The following is a 24728-nucleotide window of genomic DNA, read 5'->3' as shown; positions in this document are numbered from 1 at the left end:
AATCCAACTTTGCTACCTGCACGTGTTATGTAAAAAACCCAATCCTTAATACATAACACAAACTGCAGGCCCCAGGAATGAAATCAGTTGAATGAATGGACTCAACTCACAATGAATTATATACATACAAGTTTTAAATAAAATGAAATAAAAAGAATTATATTATGAAGTAGAGGCAGTCAAATTATCAACTCATCCGAGTTTTGAAACTTGGTGAATAAATTGAATGGCACAAAATATACACATGTGCATTGTTCGTAAATAAAAAAGGTAACAGGAAGTTCCAAACTGGATTCAGAAGTGGTTACTACATCATAGACCACATCTTTGCACTTAGCTGTATTGCTGACCCATTCCTGTCCAGATATAAAAAATGATACGCTGTATAAATAAAAAACATTACAATTATAGATAATATAGCCCACAAACTAAGGATGGAGGTTTTTTCACTTGGACAAAAAAATAGGTGCGTTTTCCTAAATTACTAATTAGTAATATTATCTTTTTTAACAATAATTTCTGTATCTTATCACAATTTTTGTTTTACTTACTTTAATAACCTGAGTATTCTCCATTATTATTCAAAACTTTTTAAAGTCGTCACGGCATTGACTATATTAACTTTCGGCATGTTTGCTGGGGTATGGAATACCATGGTTTTTGAACCGCTTCCCACAATTGGTTTCCTTTAGCGAAATATTGACCCCTTAACTAATGCTTAAGCTCATTCCACAAGTTCTCAATAGCATTGAGATCAGGTGATTGACTTGGCCATGGGACAATGGAGACTTGTTGCTCTCGAAACCAATCTTTCACAAGACCTGCGGTATGTTTAGGATTGTTGTCATGGTGAAAGTGCCAACGCAGGGGCAAGTTTTCGTCAGAAAACGGTAACATGACATCTTCAAAAATATCACTATATCCGTATTTTGTTAAATGTTATTTAAACGGAATATAGAACCTACACCGTACCAGGAAAAACAGCCCCACACCATTATATTCCCTCCTGCGTGTTTAATAGTTTTCGAGGGTGGTAGTCCGTACCTTTTGGTGGCCTTAAATTGAGCTCAGAATCCGATACAAACAAATTTACTTTTGTTTCATCACTCCACAAGATATTTCGCCATTCTTGTACGCCCTCTGGTTCGTTCCAATTAGCATGGCTTACGGCATATAATTTGCTGGACCTTTTATTGCTAGCCCTAAGGAATGGAACTTTCCTGGCTATTCTTCCCGGTATATTTGAGTTTTGAAGCCTTCTTAAGATCGAGCGTGCACTGACCGTATTATCAATTTGAGCACCTATAGCATAGGTGCGAAAAAAAGGATAAGATTTAGCTAGAAATAGTATGAGGCGGTAAGTGGTAGTTGATGTTTTTTTCGACCGGCTTCTATTATCGCGTATTCTTGTGGCCTTAAGAACATTTGTTATTAAATTTTGAGATCTGCCTACGACCTCCTCAATAAATTTGTAGGTCTTGGCCCTCATCTCTAAGTCGACGAACTAATTCACTTTCCTCTGGCGAGCAGTGGATTTTACGACCCATATTCAAACAGTGATTAATGAAAAACTATTGTTTGAAGCTAATAAAATGATTTTAAACAACCCACCTCAAGAGTTTATACCATAAAATAAAGAATATTATAAGAAGCTTGGATTTTATTTGGAGCACACCTATTTTTATGACCAACTTCTAGAACACACAGAATTTTATTCCAACACAAATAACTTATCTACTTAACATTACATTACTTAAATGCAAAAAGTTGAGCATCGTCATAGAGATAAATAAGTGTTCTTTCTTTAAAAAAAAATGTTGGTTGCATTGCCTGCATTCAAAACAACCGCTCATCAGCAACAAGTCAAGAGTGGATATCAAAAATGTTCTCACACCTATTTTTTTACCAGCTGTGTATATGAAAATTAACTTTAAAAAAAGCCCTATGTAATGATTTTCGAAAAAAAAACTTAATTTAATCTACAGGTTTTTCAGAAATAAATGGCATTTAAATTTGTGAAAAAAAGAACTTATTTTTCAGGTAAATTTTTAAATCTTAAAATATAGGAAATATTTTTAAACAGACTTTTTTGCGGAAATTTCTAGTTTTCTGTTGAATAAAACTTTTAAGATCTTAAAAAATAAAAGAAATCTACTTTTTGAAGTGAATTTGCTTAAGATGTTCTAGAACTTAGATTTCAACACGAATTTCAAGAATATAAATGTCCCAAAAACAGCAAAAGTCATATTGTGTTAAACTAACTAACATTTTTCTCTCCACAATTTTTAAGTTTTGTTAATTCGTTTAAGATCAAAATATTTTCTAGCACAATTTACGAGTAAGCAGACTGAAAGCGATAATAAAAATACACTTCCGAAAATTGAGTCCGAAAAAACTACGTCAAAAAAGGCAGAAAGTTCTTGATATCAGATTCTTTCTCAGTTTTTGGCCTCTTGTATTTTTGTAGCGTTTTTCAAATTAATAGAAATGGCAACAAAAAAAGAATATATTCTTTTTTTAAAAAAACGTACAAAAAATCAAATGGGGTGGCGCAACAGTCCGTTGAGAACCAGGGCCTAGTGACTTACAACTCTCAACCATTCCTGTGTGCGATTACTGTTGTCAGGAATGGAAGGGACCTACAATTTTTAAGGCCGAATCCGAACGGCTAAAAACGTACGTTTCAAAATAATTTCTCACATTTCTGCTTAAGAGCTTTTAAATATGACATATTTAGAAAACTGTTGGAATTTTTGAATGCTTTCACATGTAGAAATTCGACCAAATAGTTAGACTATATGTACCTTGCTGAGCAACAGCGTTCTTAAATAATTTAAACAATAAAGTTGTCACTTTAGCCCTTGAAATGTGTACATTTAAGGTTAAGATACACATTATGTTATTTAAATTTTGTTAACCTCCTTTACAGAATATTAAAGAACTTTTTTAAGCGGTGAGTAAAAACTCGTCTATATGTTAAGTGTGTGATACCCCCGCCTCCCTCATTAAAAGTCTGGATCCGCCCTTGCTGGAGGAAATGTCTTTTGTTTATAAGAACATTGAGGAACGGTTCGCACTTTCTACAATGTTTCTCTGAAACGGTTGTGTGTACACCAAATACAAATTTGACGCTTGATAATTTAGGTATTTTTTTCGCATAGTTTAGGTGTGCACAACTTACTTTTTACACAATGTTGAGAAGGAAGGTATACACAAATTTTCGGCTTACCATCTCTCATTCCGAGCTTGAACGCTTATTTTAACGGAGTAGTTTTTTTTTGCAATACATTTTTAAAAACATATATTTTTGAAGTTCTTTTAATTAGACGTTGGAGCTTATTTTAAAAACTATTGACATTTTTTTTTAAATAAGTTCACTTGTCAAATCTACACATGTACATAGTTAAAAACTCATAACTGATGCTCATGTTCCGAATCTCGATCGAAAGTGAATTGTAATCACTTTTTAATTTCAAGCGAAATGAAATTGCATGTTCTTCAATTCGATTTCGAAAACTTCGAAATTGCTTCAAACTGTCAGAACTGAACGATCATCCATTTTTATTTTGTTTCTGAAGAAAATTTTTTGCTGTTATGAAGATGGATGCAATATTATCGGCAATTTTAAGTGAAAAAAGGAAGCAGTGATCAAGAGAAAAAGTAAGAAGACGAAATTCGCGAGACAAATCAAATATATTGGATTTACCTGACACAATGCAAGTGTGTGTTATGTAGAATTGTTCTGATAAATAAAGTAAATTTAGATAAGGCAAAGACGCTAAGGGAAATAGAACCTTTTATAAGACATTCATCTATTCCTTCAATTCAAAAGCTTGCTGGAACCCTTCGATTAATAGCAGAAGGAAGCTATCAAAGATCAATTCACAGAAATCAAAAATGTGATTTAAATGTGTTCAAAAATTGAACAAACCGAAATACAGAACATCCATTTGCATGTTCGAAAATCCAATTCACGATAACTAATTGTGGAACACCCAAATTCACTTTCGCAGTGTATTTTTTTTTTAAATCATTTTTAAACCTATCTTAAAGCTAGACAAAAAATTCATAAATCTAGCCCAATTATCCATAACTTACAACTAACTTAATGGTTAACACTCCAAGTTAAACTATAACACTAACTACTAATGCCTTTCGGCCCTAAGATCTATTTTACTTCAATTTAAATTTCATTTATTTTTGTTTTTATTAGAAAATATTGAAAAAAAACTAATATCAAGATCCTTTTTTATTTTTACTTAAAATAAGGTCCTTAAAATAAAACTTAACGCTAACTTAAACTACCTATTCTACCTATAAATTACTTACAACTAGAACAACCACAGCAGCAAATCTAACGTTTTATGTTTTAAGATTTTATTGTCTTTTTTGTATGTTTTTTTTATATTCCAAGTTTTTTTTTATTTTTTTTTGTATTTTTTTGCCACCATGCCTATTCTACTCAAAACTAAACCCTTAAACTATAAAACAAGTATGTAAGCCGGCCAAGGCTTAAAACTCCATCCCGACTACCCAATATCAAGTTCGTGCACAGCCCTGGTAGATTAAGGGAACTGCCAATCTATCCTGTATCAGACCGCATTTGTCTAAAAAGAGGAATGCCTCTGGTGGAATAAAGCCGCTCAAACGTGCACTTTCAAAATACTCGTCGTTCGGATAGAACGCCCCGAAAATTAAATTGTTACTCGAATACATAGCTCTTGCAATGTGACCTCGAACGAGTTTTATCACGAAATTGTCAATTCTGTTGATTCGAGCCCCGTTGTATAGGACCTCGTTGGAATAGTAATGCACATAAGAAGACTCGGCAATTCGATATAAACGGGTACAGCGTCGTAAACACTGCCGCTCGAACACCCGAAACTTCCCCATCTGGGAAGGGCCAACGTTGAACCACACAGGACAACCATAAACGATCATTGGCCGTATGAGGGCCATGTAGCAAATTACCTTAACTCTGGGGTCAAGCCGACTACTGCTAAAAAACAGCCGTTTTGTCAGAGCGAAGGCTCCACTGGCCCTGGTCAGAGCAGCATTTATATGTCTGTCGAAATATAAATACTGATCTAACCAGATACCGAGGTACTTCACTACACTTTTGCTCGCGATGACCATCTTGCGCAGAGTATTTACAATAAGTGAAATGCAGAACATGCTTCTGAAATCGTTTTGATGGTGATCGATTATTTTTGTTTTTCTCTTGTTTTTAAAAACAAATAGATACTAATTTTCTCAGTGCCAAAATGAATAACATTGTGTATGTGAATTCATTGTTTTTATTGATTTGGCACACATTGTAAAATGATTAAGAAATAAAAAAGAGAAACTGAAGGTTCTACCGAGATTTGAACTCGGATCGCTGGATTCAAAGTCCAGAGTGCTAACCATTACACCATAGAACCGCGTTGAATTCGAGGTGGTTAATGTTGCAATTCAGCATAATTCTTTGTTTTTCTTTTAAATTAAAAATGTCAAGATTTCTCTTTAATGTTCAAATTTTCTATTGCAAAATTCGTGTGGCGCCAAATTAAATTTGTGTTTTGGCATTATACTGAGCTCTCAAAATTTGATAGTCAATCCATTGAAAACATTTCATAAACATTATTCCAACATATGTTCCCCCTACAAACTTATTAAAAACTATCAGCTGCCATATGCTTTTGAGAAAAGATTTAAGGAAGTTGCGGGAATGTTTGTTTTTAACTTTGCAGTCGCCACACTAGACACCCAACGTTGTATCAATACAAAAATGATGTGTTGTCGACGACAATTTATTTTATTATCATTCAAAAACGAAAGTAATTATTATATTGTAATAAAAATGGATAAGGGACTCCATTGAACATGAAAATAATTAGCAGAATATAAAAAAAATATATAATATTAACCTAAGAAACTAATTTAGACATCTGATTTATCAGCAAGGCTCATAATCAGCTCCAAGTTCGTTTGCAACAATTTGATCTGACTAATCGTGTCCTGGTCGATTTTGTCTACTATTTCCGGATCTAAATTGCATAGTTTTTTTGGTCGCAACGAAAGCACTCCGTCCCTAATGGGTATGTTTACATTGGCAAACTGCTCTGGCATTCTATCAGGACAAGAATATAAAAAGGACATCGAAAAATGTTTACCAATATGTTAATAAAATACAACTTACATGTGCGAAGAGACGACTGGAGTTCCAGTCATTGAAATGACCAACTCGCCGGGTTTTGGCCATCTGAGTAGGGCCGTAGGACTACCAGGAGAACCCCTTACTCGGTTTGGTGGTGTCCGATCAGCACTTATCGCTTTTTGCCTCGATACCAATGGAGTTCGAAGTTTTTGTCGAGAAAGTCGCTCTTTGCATGCTGCAGTTGAAGGCTTCGGCTTCATGGCACTCGGAGGATAGCCAGTTGCTGATTGACTCCTTCGTGTGCGTCGCGCTTTGGCCGAACTAAGAGGCCCTGGTACGCGAACGCTTCGCATTATCGACAAGTTTGCTTGACTTGCACAAGCCATGCTATTAGTGCTATCCTCTGTAAGGTAGCCTTTTGTATTGTATTCGAATTTATTATGTTCCGAATGATAAATGAGCAATGAGGGAAAACCACCAACCAAACAAACCATCACCAGAGGACAAGCATAAAAGAAGCAGTGTGTAGTGTACATAAATGAATTAGTGTGAATGAAGAAAAAACATAATTAAAATATATTCACCTTCGTCATTGGACTTCTTCACAGATCTCAGCAAGGACGATTGATTTTGACTCTCAGCTGTGCTGGTTTGAGTGGTGAAATTTGGAGTTGCTAAAACTTCAGAGAATGTCGAGGCATTCTATACCAAAAATTAGTTTAAAAAACAATTTCAATAAAAAAAAGTAAAATAATAGATTACCATGCTCATTAGATCTCCAATTTTCATCAAAAGGATCTTCTCTGGAATTCGCGCCTTTATTAGTGCAATTTCAGTTTCAATCTCTAGAATATCCTGTTTCACTTTAATATCAAAACCATTCATGAATTGATCCACAGTCGAATCATATTCACGAATTTTCTCTTCCCGAATCGCAGCATCTCGGTTTCGTTTCGGATTTTTCGAAACTTTTGTTCTTGGCATTTTCGTTAGTTGTATGGGGCTTCACTTAATAAATTTGTGATTATTTTACTTCTTAAAAAATATAAGCCACTACTTTTTTCTTCAGCTTGTAAACATTTATGTTGTGATAGTTCTTCTTTTCTTTTTTGTTTAATTTGAAAGGAGAATAGTTTTTTTTGAACTCTTTTTTAAATTTTAATTCAAACTAAATTCTATTTTATTAATTTTCTGCTGTTGCTCAGTTGCTGTTTGCTGTATTTGAATTTAATCGCGGCAATTTTGGCTGCCCTGCTTTTGGTGTTTTGCAGCTGGATTTTAAAATGGAGGGAATTATTAAGAAAGGAAGCGTTCGGAAATTGTGCTTTTCTTATGGTGACAGTGCATTACTCTTATTAGTTCCTTAAATAAGGCTTTTAAACACTTTAGGCAACCTTAAACATAAAACTATGGTGACATCATTCGTGGGCTAGACGCTAGCACTGTTAAGCAGTAATTTTTAAGCACATTGCCACAAGTGCCATCATCTGTTACATTGTGTTTCAGTTCTTTCTGAGACCAGGTATGTTTTTGTTTGTTGTTAAGGTTTGGCAATGGTGGTTATACACTGATCTGCATTTAAATAACATTTGAATAAGTACAAATCACATCTCCAACCATAATAGAATAAGCGCAACAGTGTCAAAACTTTTTAAATATTGGAAAATGGAATAATTAACGAGTAATCAACCGACACTGTTTGCTATCGGAAGGATTTAACTGGAACGTAATTTAAATTTTGGCTAACTAATAAGAACGTAGTTAACAGAATTAAAGTCCAACGGTTAAGATGGCTAGGTCATGTAGAACGAATGGACATCAACGCTCCAGCCCAGAAGGTCTTCGAATCCAATCCCGAGGGAAGGCGTAGTAGAGGAAGACTGCGACTCAGGTGGCGCAAGCAGGTGGGTGAAGACCTAAAACAACTTGGTGTGCGAAACTGGAGCTCGCTACCTAGTGACCGAGCTGGTTGGAGACGCAAGTTGGTTGAGACCCACGTCCGCCCCGGACTGTAGCACCACCTTAAGTAAGTAACTAATGAGAACTTTAATTCTACTTTGTAGAACAAATCCCTTTGGCTTGTGTATGCAACGAGATAAATGTTGTGTGTTGGGAAAAGTATTATCTTTCACCAGACGTTTTCATGAACCTGTAAGAAATATTTTTAAAACTGTAAGATTTTTGACCTTTTACGTTTGTTGTAAGATCCCACAACAAATTGAAAAAATGACGCTGCTGAGTATATCGGGTTTATAAAATCTACGTCGGTTTTCCGCGGTTGCGTAAATACTTCTGTCTCCATTGAACATTTCCGATGACATGACTATCGACCAATCTTATATCGAGTCAATGATCCGGTCATCGCAATTTGGATTTTTCGAGCGGATCAAAATCCTGCCATCAAATTTGACGTTTGTATTGTATGTATAGTGGTGAGCGTCCATTTTTCACCGTCTTTTTGACATTCAAATTTCATTTCGTTTAAATTGTCGTCGAGTGCAGCCATACCTATATATTTTTTTATATTAAGTAAGTAAAATTAATTAATGGAAAGAAAAATAAATTTAATTTCTTATATTGTTGTTGTTTACGTCAATATATACACATTTTCCATGAGCGTCCACAACAGCCAGAAGAACACTGAACAGCTGAAGAAATCCTTTGTATTTAAAGATTAATTCAAATTTATCTTTGCTAGGCACAGAACAGCTTTAAAGTTATCCACCGACATCCTACAATAATTCCTATAGTCTGCACCGTCCTCCCCTAGTAGGTAGCTGAGTAGGTGCGCCTCCAAATCATGAAATTGCCTTACTTCGGTAAATGGATTCACTCAAAACGTGTGGTTTCTTTTATTCTCTTGAATAGTTAGCTGTTTTAAATTCTTCAGTTTCTTAACGAGCATTAATTTTTTTAAAAGGGGTAATTTTTGTTTACTCAAAATCTTTTTTTTGTATATAATTTTTTTGAAATTTAATTTTGTAAAAAAACAACATCTGCCGACACAAAAGATAATCACAAAAAAGTAAACAACAGATTAACCGTTGTGTTAAATGTGACATTTGAGGTTGCTCATGGCAAGACATAATAGATATAAAGTTGGATTCGATTTTACTCTTGTTTAACGTCAGGGTAAATATTCTTAAAAAAGAAGTAGATGTAAACTGCATCTAATACTTATTTTAAAAAGGTCTAACGCATCCCTAAATGTTTTGTATGTTTCTTAATTTCCACAGATAGGTGTCGCCACAACAAAAAATCACACACGTGCTAACGCATTTTGAAAGAGTGGCATGGCGGTATTTGAATTTTCCTAACCTCGTTCTTTCATCAGAATAGTGCAAAGCATACGCGTGTCAGATTTATTAAATTAATTAATAAAATGGATAATATTGGTAAATAATTCAATTTTAATTTAATAAAAACATATTTAAGTGTTTCTTTAAAATTTTCAAACCTTATCATCAATATTCTATTTATTTAAACTATCTTAAAAAACCCATCCACGTTTTGTATAATTCCCAAACATGTGATTTTATTTGAATGAATCTCTAATTTATAGAAATAAAAAAAGAAAAGAAAAAGAAGAAGATTAAGGAGGAACCAATGGATGCTGATGAAGACCTAGCAAGTGTTCAAAAATCCAGTGAATTCCAAATTAAATCCTCAGAGAAAGTAGCAAAATTAGAAACATCTGAATGGCCACTCTTGCTGAAGAATTTCGACAAGCTAAACGTTCGAACTAATCACTACACACCTCTACCAAATGGAGCAAGTCCATTGAACCGTGACATCAAGGAATACATGAAGTCCGGTTACATCAATTTGGATAAACCATCGAATCCCAGTTCGCATGAAGTTGTCGCGTGGATTAAGAAAATTTTGAAAGTCGAGAAGACTGGTCACTCGGGTACTCTCGATCCTAAAGTAACAGGTAAGAATCTTGATTGTTTTGCTCTAAAATACAAATACCCCATGTAAAGCCGGTAACCTTTGAGAATCAATTCACTCAAGGTTGTGACTCAGATTGGGAACAAAATTCTCTGATGTGTGTATGTTGGATAAACTCTTACGTTTACCTTACAAAGAAAAATTCAGAAACAATTCCTTTATCAATAAGTATGTATAAATCAGTTGAGTTATACCATACGTGTACCCCATGATATTAAGCCGGCAGCTTGGATCATTTCCTTGTCCAAGGATGTGACTATGACTGGGAACATCAATTTCTGGTGTGTGTATGCTGGGTGTGTTCTCTTCGACATTCCAGCAAAGAAAAACACGGAGACAATTATTCTTACTTCTCCTTATTTTAAGTTGAAAGATTCTTAGCGAAGTTTCGGCTCTGACGAATTGCAAACCCTTCTTTCTATTACAGGTTGCCTGATTGTCTGCATCGATCGTGCAACACGTCTAGTTAAATCCCAACAGAGCGCCGGAAAAGAGTATGTGGCAATTTTCAAATTACACGGTCCTGTCGAATCAGTGGCCAAGGTGCAACAAGGGTTGGAAAAATTGCGCGGAGCGCTCTTCCAACGTCCACCACTTATTTCGGCTGTAAAGCGTCAACTTCGTGTTCGTACCGTTTACGACAGCAAACTCCTCGACTACGACGAGTCGCGCAATATGGGTAAGTCAATAATGAACAAACTCCCCCAAAAACTCCCAAACGCATTTAATACAGGTGACAATTTAAAAAATGTATTAAATTGATTCACCTGCATAATTATAATTCCAAATGCTATATCATCAAACCAACAACTGAGTCTTGTTTCTTTTTTGTTTCTCCCCCCTATTAAAAAATAATCACCTCCTCTGGGAAATGGGTAAAAAATTCACATAAAAAGGTGTTTTTTGGGTTAGTTGCGAGGCTGGTTCGTATATTCGTACAATGTGTGTACATTTGGGACTTGTCCTTGGTGTTGGTGGCCAAATGGTGGAGTTGCGTCGTGTGAGGTCTGGCATCCAATCTGAACGTGATGGCATGGTCACAATGCACGATGTCCTCGATGCTATGTACATGTATGAGAACCACAAAGACGAAACAATGCTTAGGAGAGTAATCAAGCCCTTGGAAGGTCTTTTGATCAATCATAAGAGAATCATCTTGAAAGATAGCGCGGTTAGCAAAAACAAAAATGCCCAAAAAATTATGAATTCTCTAAACCTTCAGCTATTTTCAGGTCAACGCTGTTTGCTATGGTGCAAAAATCATGTTACCTGGTGTCCTTCGTTACGAAGATGGCATCGAAATTGATCAGGAAATTGTCATTGTCACAACAAAGGGTGAAGCTATTTGTTTAGCCATTGCACAAATGACAACTGCAACAATGGCGTCTTGCGATCATGGTGTTGTTGCCAAAATTAAACGTGTCATTATGGAACGTGACTCGTATCCAAGAACCTGGGGTTTGGGACCAAAAGCATCTGCCAAGAAAGCGCTTATTGCTTCTGGTAAACTGGACAAATTCGGCCGACCAAACGAGAACACTCCCAAAGAGTGGCTTACTGGTTTTGTGGACTATAGTGCAAAGAAACCCACCAACGGTGATGCTTCCAATGTCAACGTACACGATAATGGAGCTGATGAATCTAGCAAGAAGGTAATTTACAGGTTTCAATTAATGGACAATCAATTTTTGTTTGTTTCCATGATGAATAATTTTTTCGCCCCTATCTGATTTCCATGATTAGTTGGGATTTCGATTAGTCTTGCTGATGAAAAATTGTCTTCCTAAGATAACCGTTGGTGTTGTTGGGCTGATTTTAATTTGAATTTCTATTTTTCTTTTAGCGCAAATTGAGCGTTCAAAGCCAAGACGAAACCGCTGCAGTTGAGGCGCTTTCCATCTCAACTTCAGAAAAGAAGAAGAAAAAGAAACACAAGGCCGACAAAGAGGCCCCAGAAAGCAATGAAGCTGATGATAGTACCCTCCCATCCACCCAAGAAGATAACGAAGCGGGTGAGAAGAAGGAAAAGAAAAAGAAGAAGAAGAAGGACAAAGATCGGGAGAAGCCCGATGAAGAATAGATTTTAAGCTAAATAGTTACACAGCTCAGGGCTATGAATTGGATATATATAGTGTGCTTCAAAACAATGCATTTTCATTTTATACAAAAAAACAATAAAATTCCAAAAAGGAATTTTTAAGGAGGTATGAATGTGAAAAAGAATAAAAAAGAAAAACGTTTTATGTTTTTTTTTGTTATTTTGCAATTTTGTTTTTTATTCCTACGACAAACAAAAATCAAATAATAAGTAAATGGTGTGTAGTTTTTAAGTGATTTACTCAGAAGAAAGTATAGAAACGCCTACTAAAGCTACTTAAGAGAATAGATTGTTTAACTAAGGGCAAGATTGTTTTTATTACATATTTTTTGATAACAATAGTAAATATAAGATTATTTTTAAAACAAACTCCATAGAGTACATATTCAGACTTTTTATTGTTTCTATTTGAAACATTCTGTTTTGGGATAGAATTTAAGGTTGTCTAGATTTTGAAAAGGTAAGGAAATTGTTTACATTGTTATCAAATTGTAACTAATTGATTTATGTTTTTTTTATTTAGGTTTGGATTAGACAAATGACATTTGCTTAGATCTTGTACATGCTTAAGAAGCCAACGAAAAAAGGTAAGCTATAATTTGGAGAGATATTAACATTGATTGTATAAAGTATATTAATTTTATGATGACAGATTTATTTCGCCCCTATCTGATAAAATCATGATTGAATGCGTATTGATTAGTCTTTCTGAGCTTTTAGTTTATCTTTATAGGTATCAAAGAAAACTTGGAAAAATGTCATATTCTAAACCTGTTTATTTTCTTTTTTTATTTCAGATGGGCCGAGCCGGTTTTGCTGTTGTGGTTATGTGGAACATTTATAGCTGACCAATAAAGGTGAGAATATATGTATGTTCATTTGCATCTTGGTATTTTTAGGCGTTACCATTCACCTCATTTTGCTTTTCGTTCATGGAAGATGTTCCAATTTGACGTTTGAGATTTGAAAAAAGAAGATTTGCAAAAGATTTTTAACTTATTTTGTTGAAAATATAAAAATCGAAAAGCAAAATATGGTGATTTTATTCAATGATGACAGATTTATTTCGCCCCTATCTGATAAAATCATGATGAGTGCGTATTGATTAGTCTTTCTGAAGTTTTTAGCTACAAAAAGCTAAATTCATCTCATAACTATGCCGAATATTCAACATTGTATTTTTTTTTGTTTCAGGTAAAGAGTAACATTGGAGAATATATGGAACATCATTCTTTATCAACAAAGGTGAGCATTCATAAATATTTTCTTTAAAAAATAGGTATTTTTAAATTACAATGATGACAAATTTATTTCGCCCCTATCTGATTAAATCATGTTGAGTGCGTATTGATTAGTCTTTCTGAATAATACAAACCAAAAGCAGTTAAATTTTTGATACTTTTAAATTTTATTAAAGACATTTGTTTTCTTTTTTTTTTAAATTGCAGACGGATTGTTTTAAATTCTTATATTCTTCATGGAAAGGCATATTGTTTCAAGGTAAGCAAAAACAATATTTATTTATAACAACAAAAATGTATACAGGGGTGGAATCGGCTAAGGTGATTGTTGACTATCAATTATTTTATAGTCAAATTGACTATCATTTTCATTCCGTCTGTGTAAGATGATTTTACTCAATTCAATTCGATTGAACAATTTAAGATTCAAATTGTCAAAATTCGTTGTTGCCTTGGTGAAATTTTAAATTGATTTTTTTTTTAATATCTAAATAAAAGTTTCAAATTGGCTGTTTTTAAATAAAATTCTTGCTTTTCTTGCTTTTTTTCGAATGTCGTAAGCTTTGTCGGTCACAGGAATGTGTTTTTTTTAAATAAACAAAGTGAACTAAGAAAATTATCCAGTCGTTTGTGTAAGCGTCTTGTAGCTCTATTCGGAATAAACAAATTTGTTTGAAAACGACTATCGCATTTTTTTGTGATAGCTTTTTAGGTATCAATTTGACTATCACCTTATGTAAATCAGATTCGATCATTTTGATTGTCATTTATCAACAATTACCTTAGCCGATTCCACTCCAGTGTTGACCAAAACATTAGCAACTAAAACTACCGACATCTTTATGTCATTCATTAATAACTTACACAAATCCTGTCAATTTGTATATAAAAATTAATACATTATGTATGGACTTCTAAATAGACCACAAGAGAAAATAGTTTTCATAACGGTTTATGAAATATGACAGAAGTAGGACAGTTAACCCAATTTTATGTTGATCAAAACAAGAAGCAACTTTTTATTTCTAGATCTCTTTCCTATTAATAGAGGAAGTTAGTCCGTTAACTACAAAACCCATTGCTCATATTAAAGGTGTTGGCAAACGAGTGTAGTTGAATCTATTTATTAGGTGTTCTTCAGTTCATGAACACGCTAATAAGTGTTCTTAGCTGATTTATGTAAAATGGCCGGGAAAAGATACTCTTAACGAAATAAAAGACGAAATTATAAAAGAACATAAAGTAGTCAAATTAAAATATCGAAAAAATATTCCATTCCAAAATCAATGATTTGCCGATTAATAAAATTGTACAATCCAAAAAGTCATTTCAAACGGTTCATCGATGTGGCAGACCAACAAAAATAAAAGGAGAGGATTCTGCAATAATAAAATTAATTAAAAAACAAACCCGTTTATATCATCGAGAGAAATATGTGTAAATTCACAAACGCATCACTGCAGAAATGATTTGCGATCAGCCCTGTAGCACGTTCATAAACGCAAATAATTGGCATCACTTCAAATTTCAATTGTTCATTATTGCAAATTTCGATACACTAATGCTCAAATGTAAACAAAAAGAATTTTCTTGTTGTTGATGCCAACGGGACTTGGAGCAAAAACGGCGGAAAAAGACAATGAAAAGCATTTCATCAAATTCTAAATTGTTTATAAATTAATTAATTTCATGAATTTTGGGGAATATTTTACCAGCGAACAAATTAAACTATTAATGGAAACCAGATTAAATCAAAGTCAGTATTGTATAGAAAAGTTCTAGAAGAGATAAAATGTGTGGTTCCAGATTTTAATAACAATGAGAGTTTTTATAAGTTTCCCATCCATCATAAGTTGTTTTTTAAGGTGAAACTTTTTGTCAATCAGCATCGCATCGTAATCAGCTGAACAACAATCAGCATGGCAAAAAAGCAGTGATGCTTTTTACAAAAAATTTTACGTTTGTGAATTTATCCTATGAACCCAACTCGACCTGAACGTAATTGCGAGAACAATTCGGAGACGAGCTGTTGATGGTGGACTAAAATCTTTCAAAGCTGTAAAAAAAAAAACCTTTTATTTCCACCAAAAAAACTGGATTAAAATTAAGTCATAATCAGATCACCTGAACCGTTACAAAATAGAGGAACGTACTCTTTTTGAACGAGATCAAATTCAATTTCAAAGGTTCCGATGGTTTACCTCGTGTTCGCAAACCTGCCAAAGAGGAGCTTAATCCATGTTACACCAAAGCTTCTGCAAACCGCGAAGGAGGTGACGTAATGGTATGAAATTGATATTTTAGCAGAACAACGACCCAACGCCTACGTCCAATACGGTTAAGACGTGGTTTCAAGAAAAACGGATTTTCGTGTTACAATGAAAGTCCCTAGTCCCCAGATCTCAAACTCATAGAAAATCTATGAGGAATTGTAGATTGACAAATTATAAGAATTAATTGCAAAAATAAAAATGAGCTGGGGCCTGATTATGGGATTCGCGGCGAATCGTTTTTCTAGCGATTTTGCCATTTTTCAATTATTGCTTTCGCCTTCTTTGTTTTGAATTCGACTAATTAACAAATTCGAAGGCGATAGCTTTTTTTTTGGCGGATTTAGAGGCGAAAGAGTGTTCGTTATTATTCACTGTTCGATTTCGTGGATTCTTTCTTGATTGCAATTATATACAAATGTGATTTAGCTTTATTTTAATTTTCTTTTTCTTATAAATTATCCGCGATCCACAATAAAATGTAAAATTTCGAATAAATCACCGCAAATTCCGCAAATTTAATGAAATCAAAACAAAAGAAATTATTTTTTTGGAAAGCTGGAATATAGGAAGAAAAAGTCAAACCAAAAGTGTCAAATCACTGGAATACGGGAAGAGCTTTTTTCGCTCCGCCGCGAATTCGTTAATAAGCATTGAAAACGACCAGCCGCGAACCTCATAATCAGGCCCCTGTTTAATCAAGTTGAATGGGATTGCAAAAATTATCCCAAACAGCATAATAACCAATTTAAGACTCTAAGCTTTGAAGATGTGCTAAAGTGATTAAAAACAAAGCAATATTTCAGTAAGTCTAAGAAAAATAAATGCATTTTTAGAAGTTGATTTTGTTTTGATCAGCCTAATATTGAACTAATTGTGCTGTATTTAATGAACTATTTCAAAAATTTTATTTTCGGTTAGAAACTGTAAATATTTATTTAAATTCTAAAAACAAAAATATACGATAATTGAATCCTAAATTTGTTTTTAAAATGTTAAATAACCGCGACAGTTAAAGTTGCTTTTGTTTTGGCCAAACCTGTATGTATATTTAAAGGTTGTTTTTCGTTTCAAAAGATTAATTTAAAATTAAGTTTTTGTATGATGAAAAAGAGGATATTGAGAATGTAGCATGATTACATAACGCAACAACTATCCAATAGGTCCTACTGATTTTTTTATGACAACTGATGAAACATATATTTTCAAGTTTAAATGTTTAATTTTTGTTTCTTTTTTTTAATTCTAGAATTCGAAAAATATCTTAATGTGTGGAAGGAGAGGACATTGAGATTTAAGGTAAGATATCAAACAAATATTAACACTCCGCTTCAACTTAATAAGCACACAAACATTTTTTCCAAATATTGATTTTAATTACTTCCTTAAGATATTAAGAAAAGAATTACCCAATAAAAACACTAGGTTTTCTTTCGTCCCCATGCAAAGCTTTCTAGTAAGAAAAATTAAATTTTCTTTTGAGTCACAATCTCACGAACATTTCCTTCCAAGATTTTCTTTTAGGCCCCAGTTATAGCTATCATTAGATTTTTCATCATCGAAAACAATCATTATAATTTTCTTGACAGGTCGTTTATAGATATCATTAAAAGTTTCCGTCATTGAAAAAAATTTCCTAATTGAAATCCACCGAAAAACCTTTACTGACAGAAATCTGTCATTGGAATTGTGTGAAACTCGAACGCAAATCAGTGGAACGATTCGTTTCACTTTTGAACGTAAAAGTATCAGCTGTTTAGGAAAATTAATGTCCGTCTGGAAAATAGAAAAATACATTTTTAGAGAAAAACAAATGCGCAATTACACTTTTTTTTTCTTAAAAAAAATCTTTGGGTGATTTCCAATCGATCAGTGTATAATTTTCATTTCTAATCGAAAGGAAACATAGTCAAATATCGATTCAGAAATTTTCCCGGATCGATGTCAATTACAGCTATAACTGGCCCTTACCCAGCTTCAGTAATATTTGCATCAGTTCCAAAATAACTGATTGCTCCCAACACCAAAATAAATTTCTGGAAAATAAAATAAATTTAGCTTCTTTTCATCTGACAAAAAAAAACCATGTTATCACCTTCTTTTTGAAGCTAGTTGGTGTTTGGTAATTGGTAATCGCATAACTTACCTCTGTTCTTCATTATTAACTCGTTAAAGAGAGTTTGCGCTAGCTTTTAGTTTAAACTTCATAGAATCATTGGTCTAAACTCGATGCAAACCTTAAAATTGCTCGTCTTCAAGCTGGTTATTTTTTTGCTAAACATCTTAAGGAAGTAGTTAGTATCTACAAATGGCACAAAGATACTCAATATTTAAGTAAAAATTAACAAAATACCCGCATATTCAAAAATGTTTGTTAGTATTTTGAAGTGGATTGTATGTTTCTTCTTTAAATGTTTTTTAATATGATGAGAACCAGGATATTGAAATGTAGCATGATTACTAAACGCAACAACTATCCAATAGGTCCTACTGATTTATTTATGACACAAACTGATGAAACATATTATTTTTACCATTTTAAATGTGTAATTTTTGTTTCTTTTTTTTAATTCTAGAACTTGAAAAACGTCTTCATGTTTTGATGAAATGGAAATACCTATAAGGTAAGATATTAAAACAAATATATGTTTTTTAAATGTTGCTTTATATGATGAGAACTAGGATATTGAGAATGTAGCATGATTACATAACGCAACAACTATCCAATAGGTCCTTCTGAAAAGTTATACAATATTCAAAAACATATTAATAATATTTATGTAATTTGAGGTTTAAAGTGTTTTTTTTTTTCGTCTTTTTAGGGTTCAGATGAAAACAACATATTTGTCAATGATCTAGTTCAAAAATGTTAATTTTTGATAATTTTGGTTGAATAGTTTTCAAATAAATAATGTTGTATGTAACAGATGGGGTAAAGATGAAATGAGACAGCTTCCAAACTTCTTGACACCAACAACTGCCGCGTGACTTGTGTTCCTATTATGAATAATTGTAAGTATATGTTAAACTTTTGTTTGAATATTGAAGCGGATAACTTGATTATAAAATTCATTATTTGGACATAAATGCCCATGTTCTGCATTTCACTTATTGTGAATACACTTTGCGAAAGTGAATTTAGGTGTTTCACAATTCGTTATCTTGAATTGGATTTTCGAACATGCAAATGGATGTTCTGTATTTCGGTTTGTTCCATTTTTTGAACGAATTCACATTTTTTATTTCTGTGAATTGATCTTTGATAGCTTCTTTCTGCTAGTAATCGGAGGGTTACAGCAAGTTTTTGAATTGAATTAATGGAGAAGGTATTATAAAAGGTTCTATTTCCCTTAGAACACATGAAAAAGAGTCTGCTAAATCTACAATTACAATGAAAGCCTTAAACAGGAAATCAGTTCTACATGGTTTTCATACACTTACTCCAATACATTTGAATTCTCTCGCAAAATACGTCTTCTTATTTTTTCTCTTGAATTCTGCTTCCTTTTTTCGCTTAAACGCTTAAAATTGCCAATAATATTGCATCCATCTTCACAACACAAACGTTTTATTTCAAAAACAAAATAAAGATCGATAATGATTCTTCAGTTCTGACAGTTCGAAGTTTTCGAAATCGATTTCACTTCATTTCACGTCAAATTGAAAATTGATTTTATTTCACTTTCGATCGAAATTCGGAACATGGGTAAAAATCTTAATTTTTCGAAGTTCAATTGTAAGGACAAAACTCGAACATATCAAGTTATTTGCTTAAAAATTTCTGTTATAAAATGATGAGAAAGAGGATATTGAGAATGTAGCATGATTACATAACGCAACAACTATCCAATAGGTCCTACTGATAAAATATTTAATAATGATATATTTTAAAATGAATAAACAACAAAATTTAAAGTTATAACTTTTTCTCTTTTTTACAGGTATAACTTGAGCAAGTGCGTCTAGGAAGTTCTGGCGGAACTTAAAATAAGAAGATTGTAAAATTCGACTTATAATAGGATAATATTTTATTTTAATGATCTAAACTTACAAAAAAATTGTTAATTGACAAAGAATAAAATAAATAAACTACAATTACATCGGATTCAAATGTTTTTTATTGTTTTGTATGGTTAAAAGAACAACAACACGGAGATGACATCAAGAATTCTGATATAAGAAAACAAGACTAAGGGATCGCTTGGAAATGCTTGTTTCATAACTTTTCAATCGAAACAGTAAGCCACAAGGAAAGTAAAAACAAAAATTAACAATATTTCAGGTTTAGATACTTTTTCAAGTGATTTATAAGAATATTGGTTATTGAGATTGTTCCAACTAGAAAGTTTAGAAGAACTATAAGAGGTTTTTTGGTCAGAGTTAAGAGAGTAGTCGCCTTTTTGGACAATAGTCACTTTTGGAAACTGTCATATTTTGACAAGTAAAATTGAGCCATATAAGTTTTAAAATCGATAAAAGAAAATTCCCCGCTTTAGCATCGCTAACCAATCGATCGTCCGCGAATGAAAACATCCAGTGGATTATAGCATCCAAGCATTCGTTCATGAAAAAGTAGTTTTGTAAATTTAATTGTGGGTATATTTGTTTTCCAAAACCATATTGGAGGTCGTTTCAATATAAATCAAACGAACACGATTTTAAAACGATGTTTCCTATAGGTATGGATACAAAAATATATTTCAACTAAGATCTCTTAAAACTATGGTTTTTAAGGTCTATAACGTCAAAGAAATAATTTTAAAAAAACAACGTTACCTTTAAATTATATATTCACATATACACACGCTTAAAAAAGCCATTTAAATTTTTTGAATTTTGCAAAATATTTTATAGGTTAATGTATGGAAATTTTCAAAATTATATTTCAAACCGAACTAAAACCGCTATAACTTGGAAAATACTGATCCGATTTTCATAAATGAGATATCATTCGAAAGCTTAATTCGTTACGAATAATTATATCTAGAACTTATAATTTGATCACGTATATTTACAGTTTTAAACGGTAAAATATTTCAAAAATACGTTTTTTTACAAAATCGATCATAACTTTTTTATTTTTGAACCAATTTTCAAAATTCAAATTTCATTATATTCTTGACAAATAACCGGTCATTTTGACATATAAAACATTTTCATACATCAACCACAAGCGTCAATATAGCGTCTTAAATCTTCGCCAAAGCAAATTCGAGCAAATTTCTAGGCTATTGGTCGTTAAAATTTTTGTTTGCAAAAATTTTTATAAAATTTTCAAAAATGGTGCACAGCTTCGCCGAGTTGTATCCATAGCTTATTTTACCTAGTTTTTTGAACAATTGGGTCCGATCGGTATTGGGAATAAAATTTCCCTTGGAATTTTTGAAATGCTCCTAATTTTCCACTTTTCCTTGCAGGCTTAAACTTTACACATTTAAATGAGAGCCAAGAAAACACGTGAAATCAATACCTGATTTCCTTCCGAAACAGCTTACCTTTGAATTAAGACCCTAACATTGTACCTGAACCTTCCAAAAGGGTTCACTCAATATGAAATAAAAACCATTTTTTTAATAATCCATGTTTTTTTTTTTATTTTAAATAAAAATGTGTTGTATTTTATTCAACTTTTTGCATACTATAATTATTTTTATATTAATTCTTTTTACTTTTAACTTTTTACAATTTTTTGTTTATTTTTTCCGTTTTTAATGTTTCATAAATTCAAATCACAGATTTAATTTAAAAAAATTGTTGTTTTTTAATATAAATTTAGTTTCTTATAAGTTATTTCATTTTTTTTTCTCATACATACATATGTATACGGTTGCTTATATATGTATATTTAAAATTGTATTTTACGTGTGTGTATATAAGTTTCCTTGTTTCTATTCAATAAAATAATAAAATTATTATTTCTTAAAATATATAACACGTTTCATTAAAATAAATATACACTTAGGTATAGAAAACAATTTAAGACTCGTTAGAGTCACAGCAGCCGCCATTTGGCTCATATGTGGGCCTATTGGGGGGAACAGCAGCCACTTCTTCCAGACCATCCTGGGTCTCCGAATCGTTTACATGCGGCGACGAAGAGCTTTCACAGTTGGCATAAACATGTTGTACGGCAGAGTTTGTTTGAGAATCATCGGTGTCCGCGTCACGTATGCTATTGAAGGCGCCGTTGGCGTTTGGTGATGAGGTCTCATCGTTTGGTGGGTAAACGTGACGGTGGAAGCTCGAACCGCCGCCTCCTTCTTCGTTCTCGATTTCACGCACGCTGCCAAAGAGCGGAGTATGCGAAGAAGAATTCCGCATGCTGGCCGGAGGCGACCACACTGTTTGATACAGAGGTGATGCGAATACGTAGAGTTGATTTAGCACTTCAATGTCATAGCTGGGCAGATAGCTATCTGTTTCCAATGGGTTATAGTACTGAGAGGTCGGCTGATGCATTGGCGTTTGTCGGCAACTGTAGGAGCCCGAATTTCCACCACAAGATGGCGTGTCATAGGCGCTTGGCATGGGATGTGGCTGACGTGGCATTGTAGCATAAATGCCACGATATGCTTCATACGGAGTTTGTGGGTTGTAGGCATCACTCCAGCGTACATGATTGGGAGTGAAATCCCCTTTGGCATAAAGCTGTAAAAAATAAAATTAGTTACTCATGAAAATTTTACAAATTCTTCTAAATTACCTGAATTGGTCGACAAAAACCCTTGCTCATGTGTCTTGGAACACCCAGCGTATAGCTATGACTAAATCCGACTTCATTACTTAGCAAATACTCATGGAATTTATTGGGGAAGAACTCGATGTTCTGGTAGTTGTTATAAATAGTTTCCTTCAAAAAATAAAATTAAATTTAAAATTGACAAAAAAAAACAAACTCAAAAACTTACCGTTAAATCTTTTTTCTTTTTATAGCTGGCCCAATTTTGAGCTTCTAATATAAGTTTTCCTCCGGGACGCAGTTGATTGAACATTCGTTTGAAGGCTATTTTCAGACCATTATCACCGAAATTTAAATGAATCCATTTAGTGACGGACAGGCACACTATCAAATCATACTGCTGAGTGTCATTGTTAAGCAATGCCTCCTCTTTGAGCACGTAATTTGTTTGCCGGAAGAAGACATTCTTTGGGAATTCGGTGAATGTCGAGCTTGATGATGAAGACGATTCAATCTCGGACTGGAATTGTCTGTTGACTTCTGGAATACCTCCATAGGTTAAGGGAAATGAAACTGGGAATAAATTCTGCGGTTCAACATTTTGAAGATGAGGATGATGCATGGGGAAACCATGATGAAAATGATGATGACCATGATGATGGTGATGGTAGTGGCGATGATGATGATTGTGTTGTAGTTGTTGTTGTTGTTGCAGATTACGATTTTGATTATTTTTTCGTCTTTTGTTTTGTTGCTTGGTAGTGGTGGTCTTTTGAGAATCTTCCTCTTGTTCGTCCTCTTTTATTGGGGCTTCTTTTTGTTCGTCTTCTTTTTCTTCTTTTGGAACGAGCTTTTTGGATTTCTCCTCTTTTACTAATGGTATTCTCACAAACATCGAAAGGTTCTTTCTTGCCCTGGCAATTAGATTCTTATCGATATCAATTCCTAAAATTGATTTTGGTGCTAAATTTCTTGCTACAGTAATAGTCATGTGACCCACATTACAACCAATATCCAGGATGTCCTTCCCCCGGAAGAGTTCAGCATTACGCTGGAACACTTGCAGGCGAACATCCATGAATTCGTTGAGATGACGATAGCCCGAGTAGCGATCATAGTTGCCATATTGGTATTTTGCTGTATCTGGTCGGAGTTTTGGCAATTTATTGTTGTTATGTGATGATTTAGCTTCTTGTTTGGGAACCGTAGAGGATTTATCAACGATCGATGAGTTGTCGAGATTGTTGGTGTTGGCGGACACTGAGCTTTGAGGACTACCTATGGAGGCAGTGTCCATATGCCTTGATACTGAATCTATTTCAGGTGTATCTGCACGAATGCTATCGGCTGTAAAAAGGAAATTAGAGATTTATTAGATAAATATTTTTAAATGTTTGTTTTTTGCAACTTACTATCAGTTATTGTTTTTGAATCATCTATTGGACTGAGAAGTTCTGTTTCACTCACAGAAGTTGACCGATGTCTTGAAGTTTTTCTGGCTCCAGTCGGCACCAATCTAGGTGGTCGTTTCCATGCACCAGGCTGAGGAACAACCGGACTCACGATTTTGTCCATTGAATCCAAACGACGAAACTAAGTTATTAAATAGAAAAAAAAAATAAAAAAAATAAATATTTAAGTTTTAATGGAATAAAAATAATATTAGCTAGAAGACGATTCCTCATTGATCTTTTTTGGTGGAAATGGTGCCTGAAATTTGCCCCTTGACTCTTAAATTTTACGAATGAGTTATGTATATAAAATTATGTAATTTAAAATTTGAAGTTGGGGAGTAGGAACTTGTATGGTTTTCTCGATAGATGTCTCTAGTGAAGTGTAAACATTGGGAAGTTTCAGACGACATAAAGGACTTGAAAGTTAGGCAAGTTTCTTGTATCTGATTAGCCAGCTGCCAAAAAATTACCGTCCAATTAGGCTACTTTAATGAAAAGTTAACTGGAAAGTTAGCCAAGAAAAATCTCCCTAACTTTTAAGTCAAGTTTACTTCTATCAAAATGACAGTTAATCATGTATTTTCATTCAACTGAAAGCTGAACTTTATTACTCTATGATTTATTTATTTTCAGAACAGCCATTTAATGTTTTGTGTAAAAGGTTTCTTGACAATTTGGAAAGAAATAAGGAATATTTCTTTTCAGCACAAAATACAAATCGTGATGGAGTTGTAGCTTGCCTGAGGAGTGTTGTGTAGACAAGAATTTGTTAGGTACTTTTTGTACTATGAACTTAAAGAAAAAGTTTGCGAAGTAAAGTTCTGAATTTGAAATTAATGACACTTGAAAAACTAACTAGTTTCTTTGGTCAAAATGTAAGCTCAAAGAATGAAGTT

The 24728-nt window shown here is 33.4% G+C and overlaps 3 protein-coding genes, 1 long non-coding RNA gene and 3 other non-coding genes across 11 annotated transcripts in view; 4 read left to right on the top strand and 3 right to left on the bottom strand.

Moving 5' to 3' along the window:
• Positions 1-5351: 5351 nt before the first annotated feature.
• Positions 5352-5423, bottom strand: Trnaq-uug (transfer RNA glutamine (anticodon UUG)). Its single transcript has one exon. It is a non-coding gene; the product is annotated as a tRNA-Gln (tRNA).
• A 353-nt stretch (positions 5424-5776) lies between these two features.
• LOC129940419 (borealin-like) lies at positions 5777-7382 on the bottom strand. 2 transcript variants are annotated; one of them, XM_056048740.1, is made up of 4 exons: positions 6902-7382; positions 6724-6841; positions 6182-6542; positions 5777-6112 (listed from the first exon to the last, which is right to left on the bottom strand). In XM_056048740.1, the coding sequence occupies exons 1-4, from the start codon at positions 7121-7123 to the stop codon at positions 5923-5925; spliced, it is 891 nt and encodes a 296-aa protein (XP_055904715.1). In that variant the 5' UTR covers positions 7124-7382; the 3' UTR covers positions 5777-5922. The 2 variants fall into 2 exon arrangements, with proteins under 2 accessions (XP_055904715.1, XP_055904714.1); XM_056048739.1 differs by having other exon boundaries at positions 6182-6554; positions 6902-7381.
• A 2015-nt stretch (positions 7383-9397) lies between these two features.
• On the top strand, positions 9398-12569 carry LOC129940298 (H/ACA ribonucleoprotein complex subunit 4). The gene is made up of 6 exons (XM_056048590.1): positions 9398-9534; positions 9702-10073; positions 10518-10769; positions 10987-11261; positions 11323-11742; positions 11934-12569. The coding sequence occupies exons 1-6, from the start codon at positions 9522-9524 to the stop codon at positions 12168-12170; spliced, it is 1569 nt and encodes a 522-aa protein (XP_055904565.1). The 5' UTR covers positions 9398-9521; the 3' UTR covers positions 12171-12569.
• LOC129943628 (small nucleolar RNA snoR639/H1) lies at positions 10110-10242 on the top strand. The gene has a single exon (XR_008781337.1). It is a non-coding gene; the product is annotated as a small nucleolar RNA snoR639/H1 (small nucleolar RNA).
• On the top strand, positions 10294-10429 carry LOC129943627 (small nucleolar RNA snoR639/H1). The gene has a single exon (XR_008781336.1). It is a non-coding gene; the product is annotated as a small nucleolar RNA snoR639/H1 (small nucleolar RNA).
• Positions 12570-12787: 218 nt separating the features above from the next.
• Positions 12788-19804, top strand: LOC129940299 (uncharacterized). 2 transcript variants are annotated; one of them, XR_008780661.1, is made up of 8 exons: positions 12788-12921; positions 12986-13045; positions 13383-13433; positions 13637-13688; positions 16949-16998; positions 18276-18323; positions 18522-18711; positions 19641-19804. It is a non-coding gene; the product is annotated as an uncharacterized LOC129940299 (long non-coding RNA). The 2 variants fall into 2 exon arrangements; XR_008780660.1 differs by lacking the exons at positions 12788-12921; positions 12986-13045; positions 13383-13433 and having other exon boundaries at positions 13500-13688.
• Positions 19805-21288: 1484 nt separating this feature from the next.
• LOC129943442 (7SK snRNA methylphosphate capping enzyme bin3) overlaps positions 21289-24728 on the bottom strand; it is a 262476-nt gene continuing 259036 nt past the window's right edge. For all 3 annotated transcript variants that reach the window (XM_056052889.1, XM_056052891.1, XM_056052890.1), the window contains 4 exons: positions 23791-23971; positions 22608-23725; positions 22403-22549; positions 21289-22347 (listed from right to left, as the gene is read on the bottom strand). In XM_056052889.1, the coding sequence (XP_055908864.1) occupies positions 21676-22347; positions 22403-22549; positions 22608-23725; positions 23791-23971 (2118 nt within the window). In that variant the 3' untranslated portion in view covers positions 21289-21675. The remainder of the gene's footprint in view (positions 22348-22402; positions 22550-22607; positions 23726-23790; positions 23972-24728) is intronic.

The sequence above is a fragment of the Eupeodes corollae genome, chromosome 1, assembly GCF_945859685.1.
Source record: "Eupeodes corollae chromosome 1, idEupCoro1.1, whole genome shotgun sequence".
Classification (NCBI taxonomy): Eukaryota; Metazoa; Arthropoda; class Insecta; order Diptera; family Syrphidae; genus Eupeodes; species Eupeodes corollae.
The sequence above is the reverse complement of the archived record's forward strand: the minus strand, read 5'-3'. Positions and strand labels throughout refer to the sequence as shown.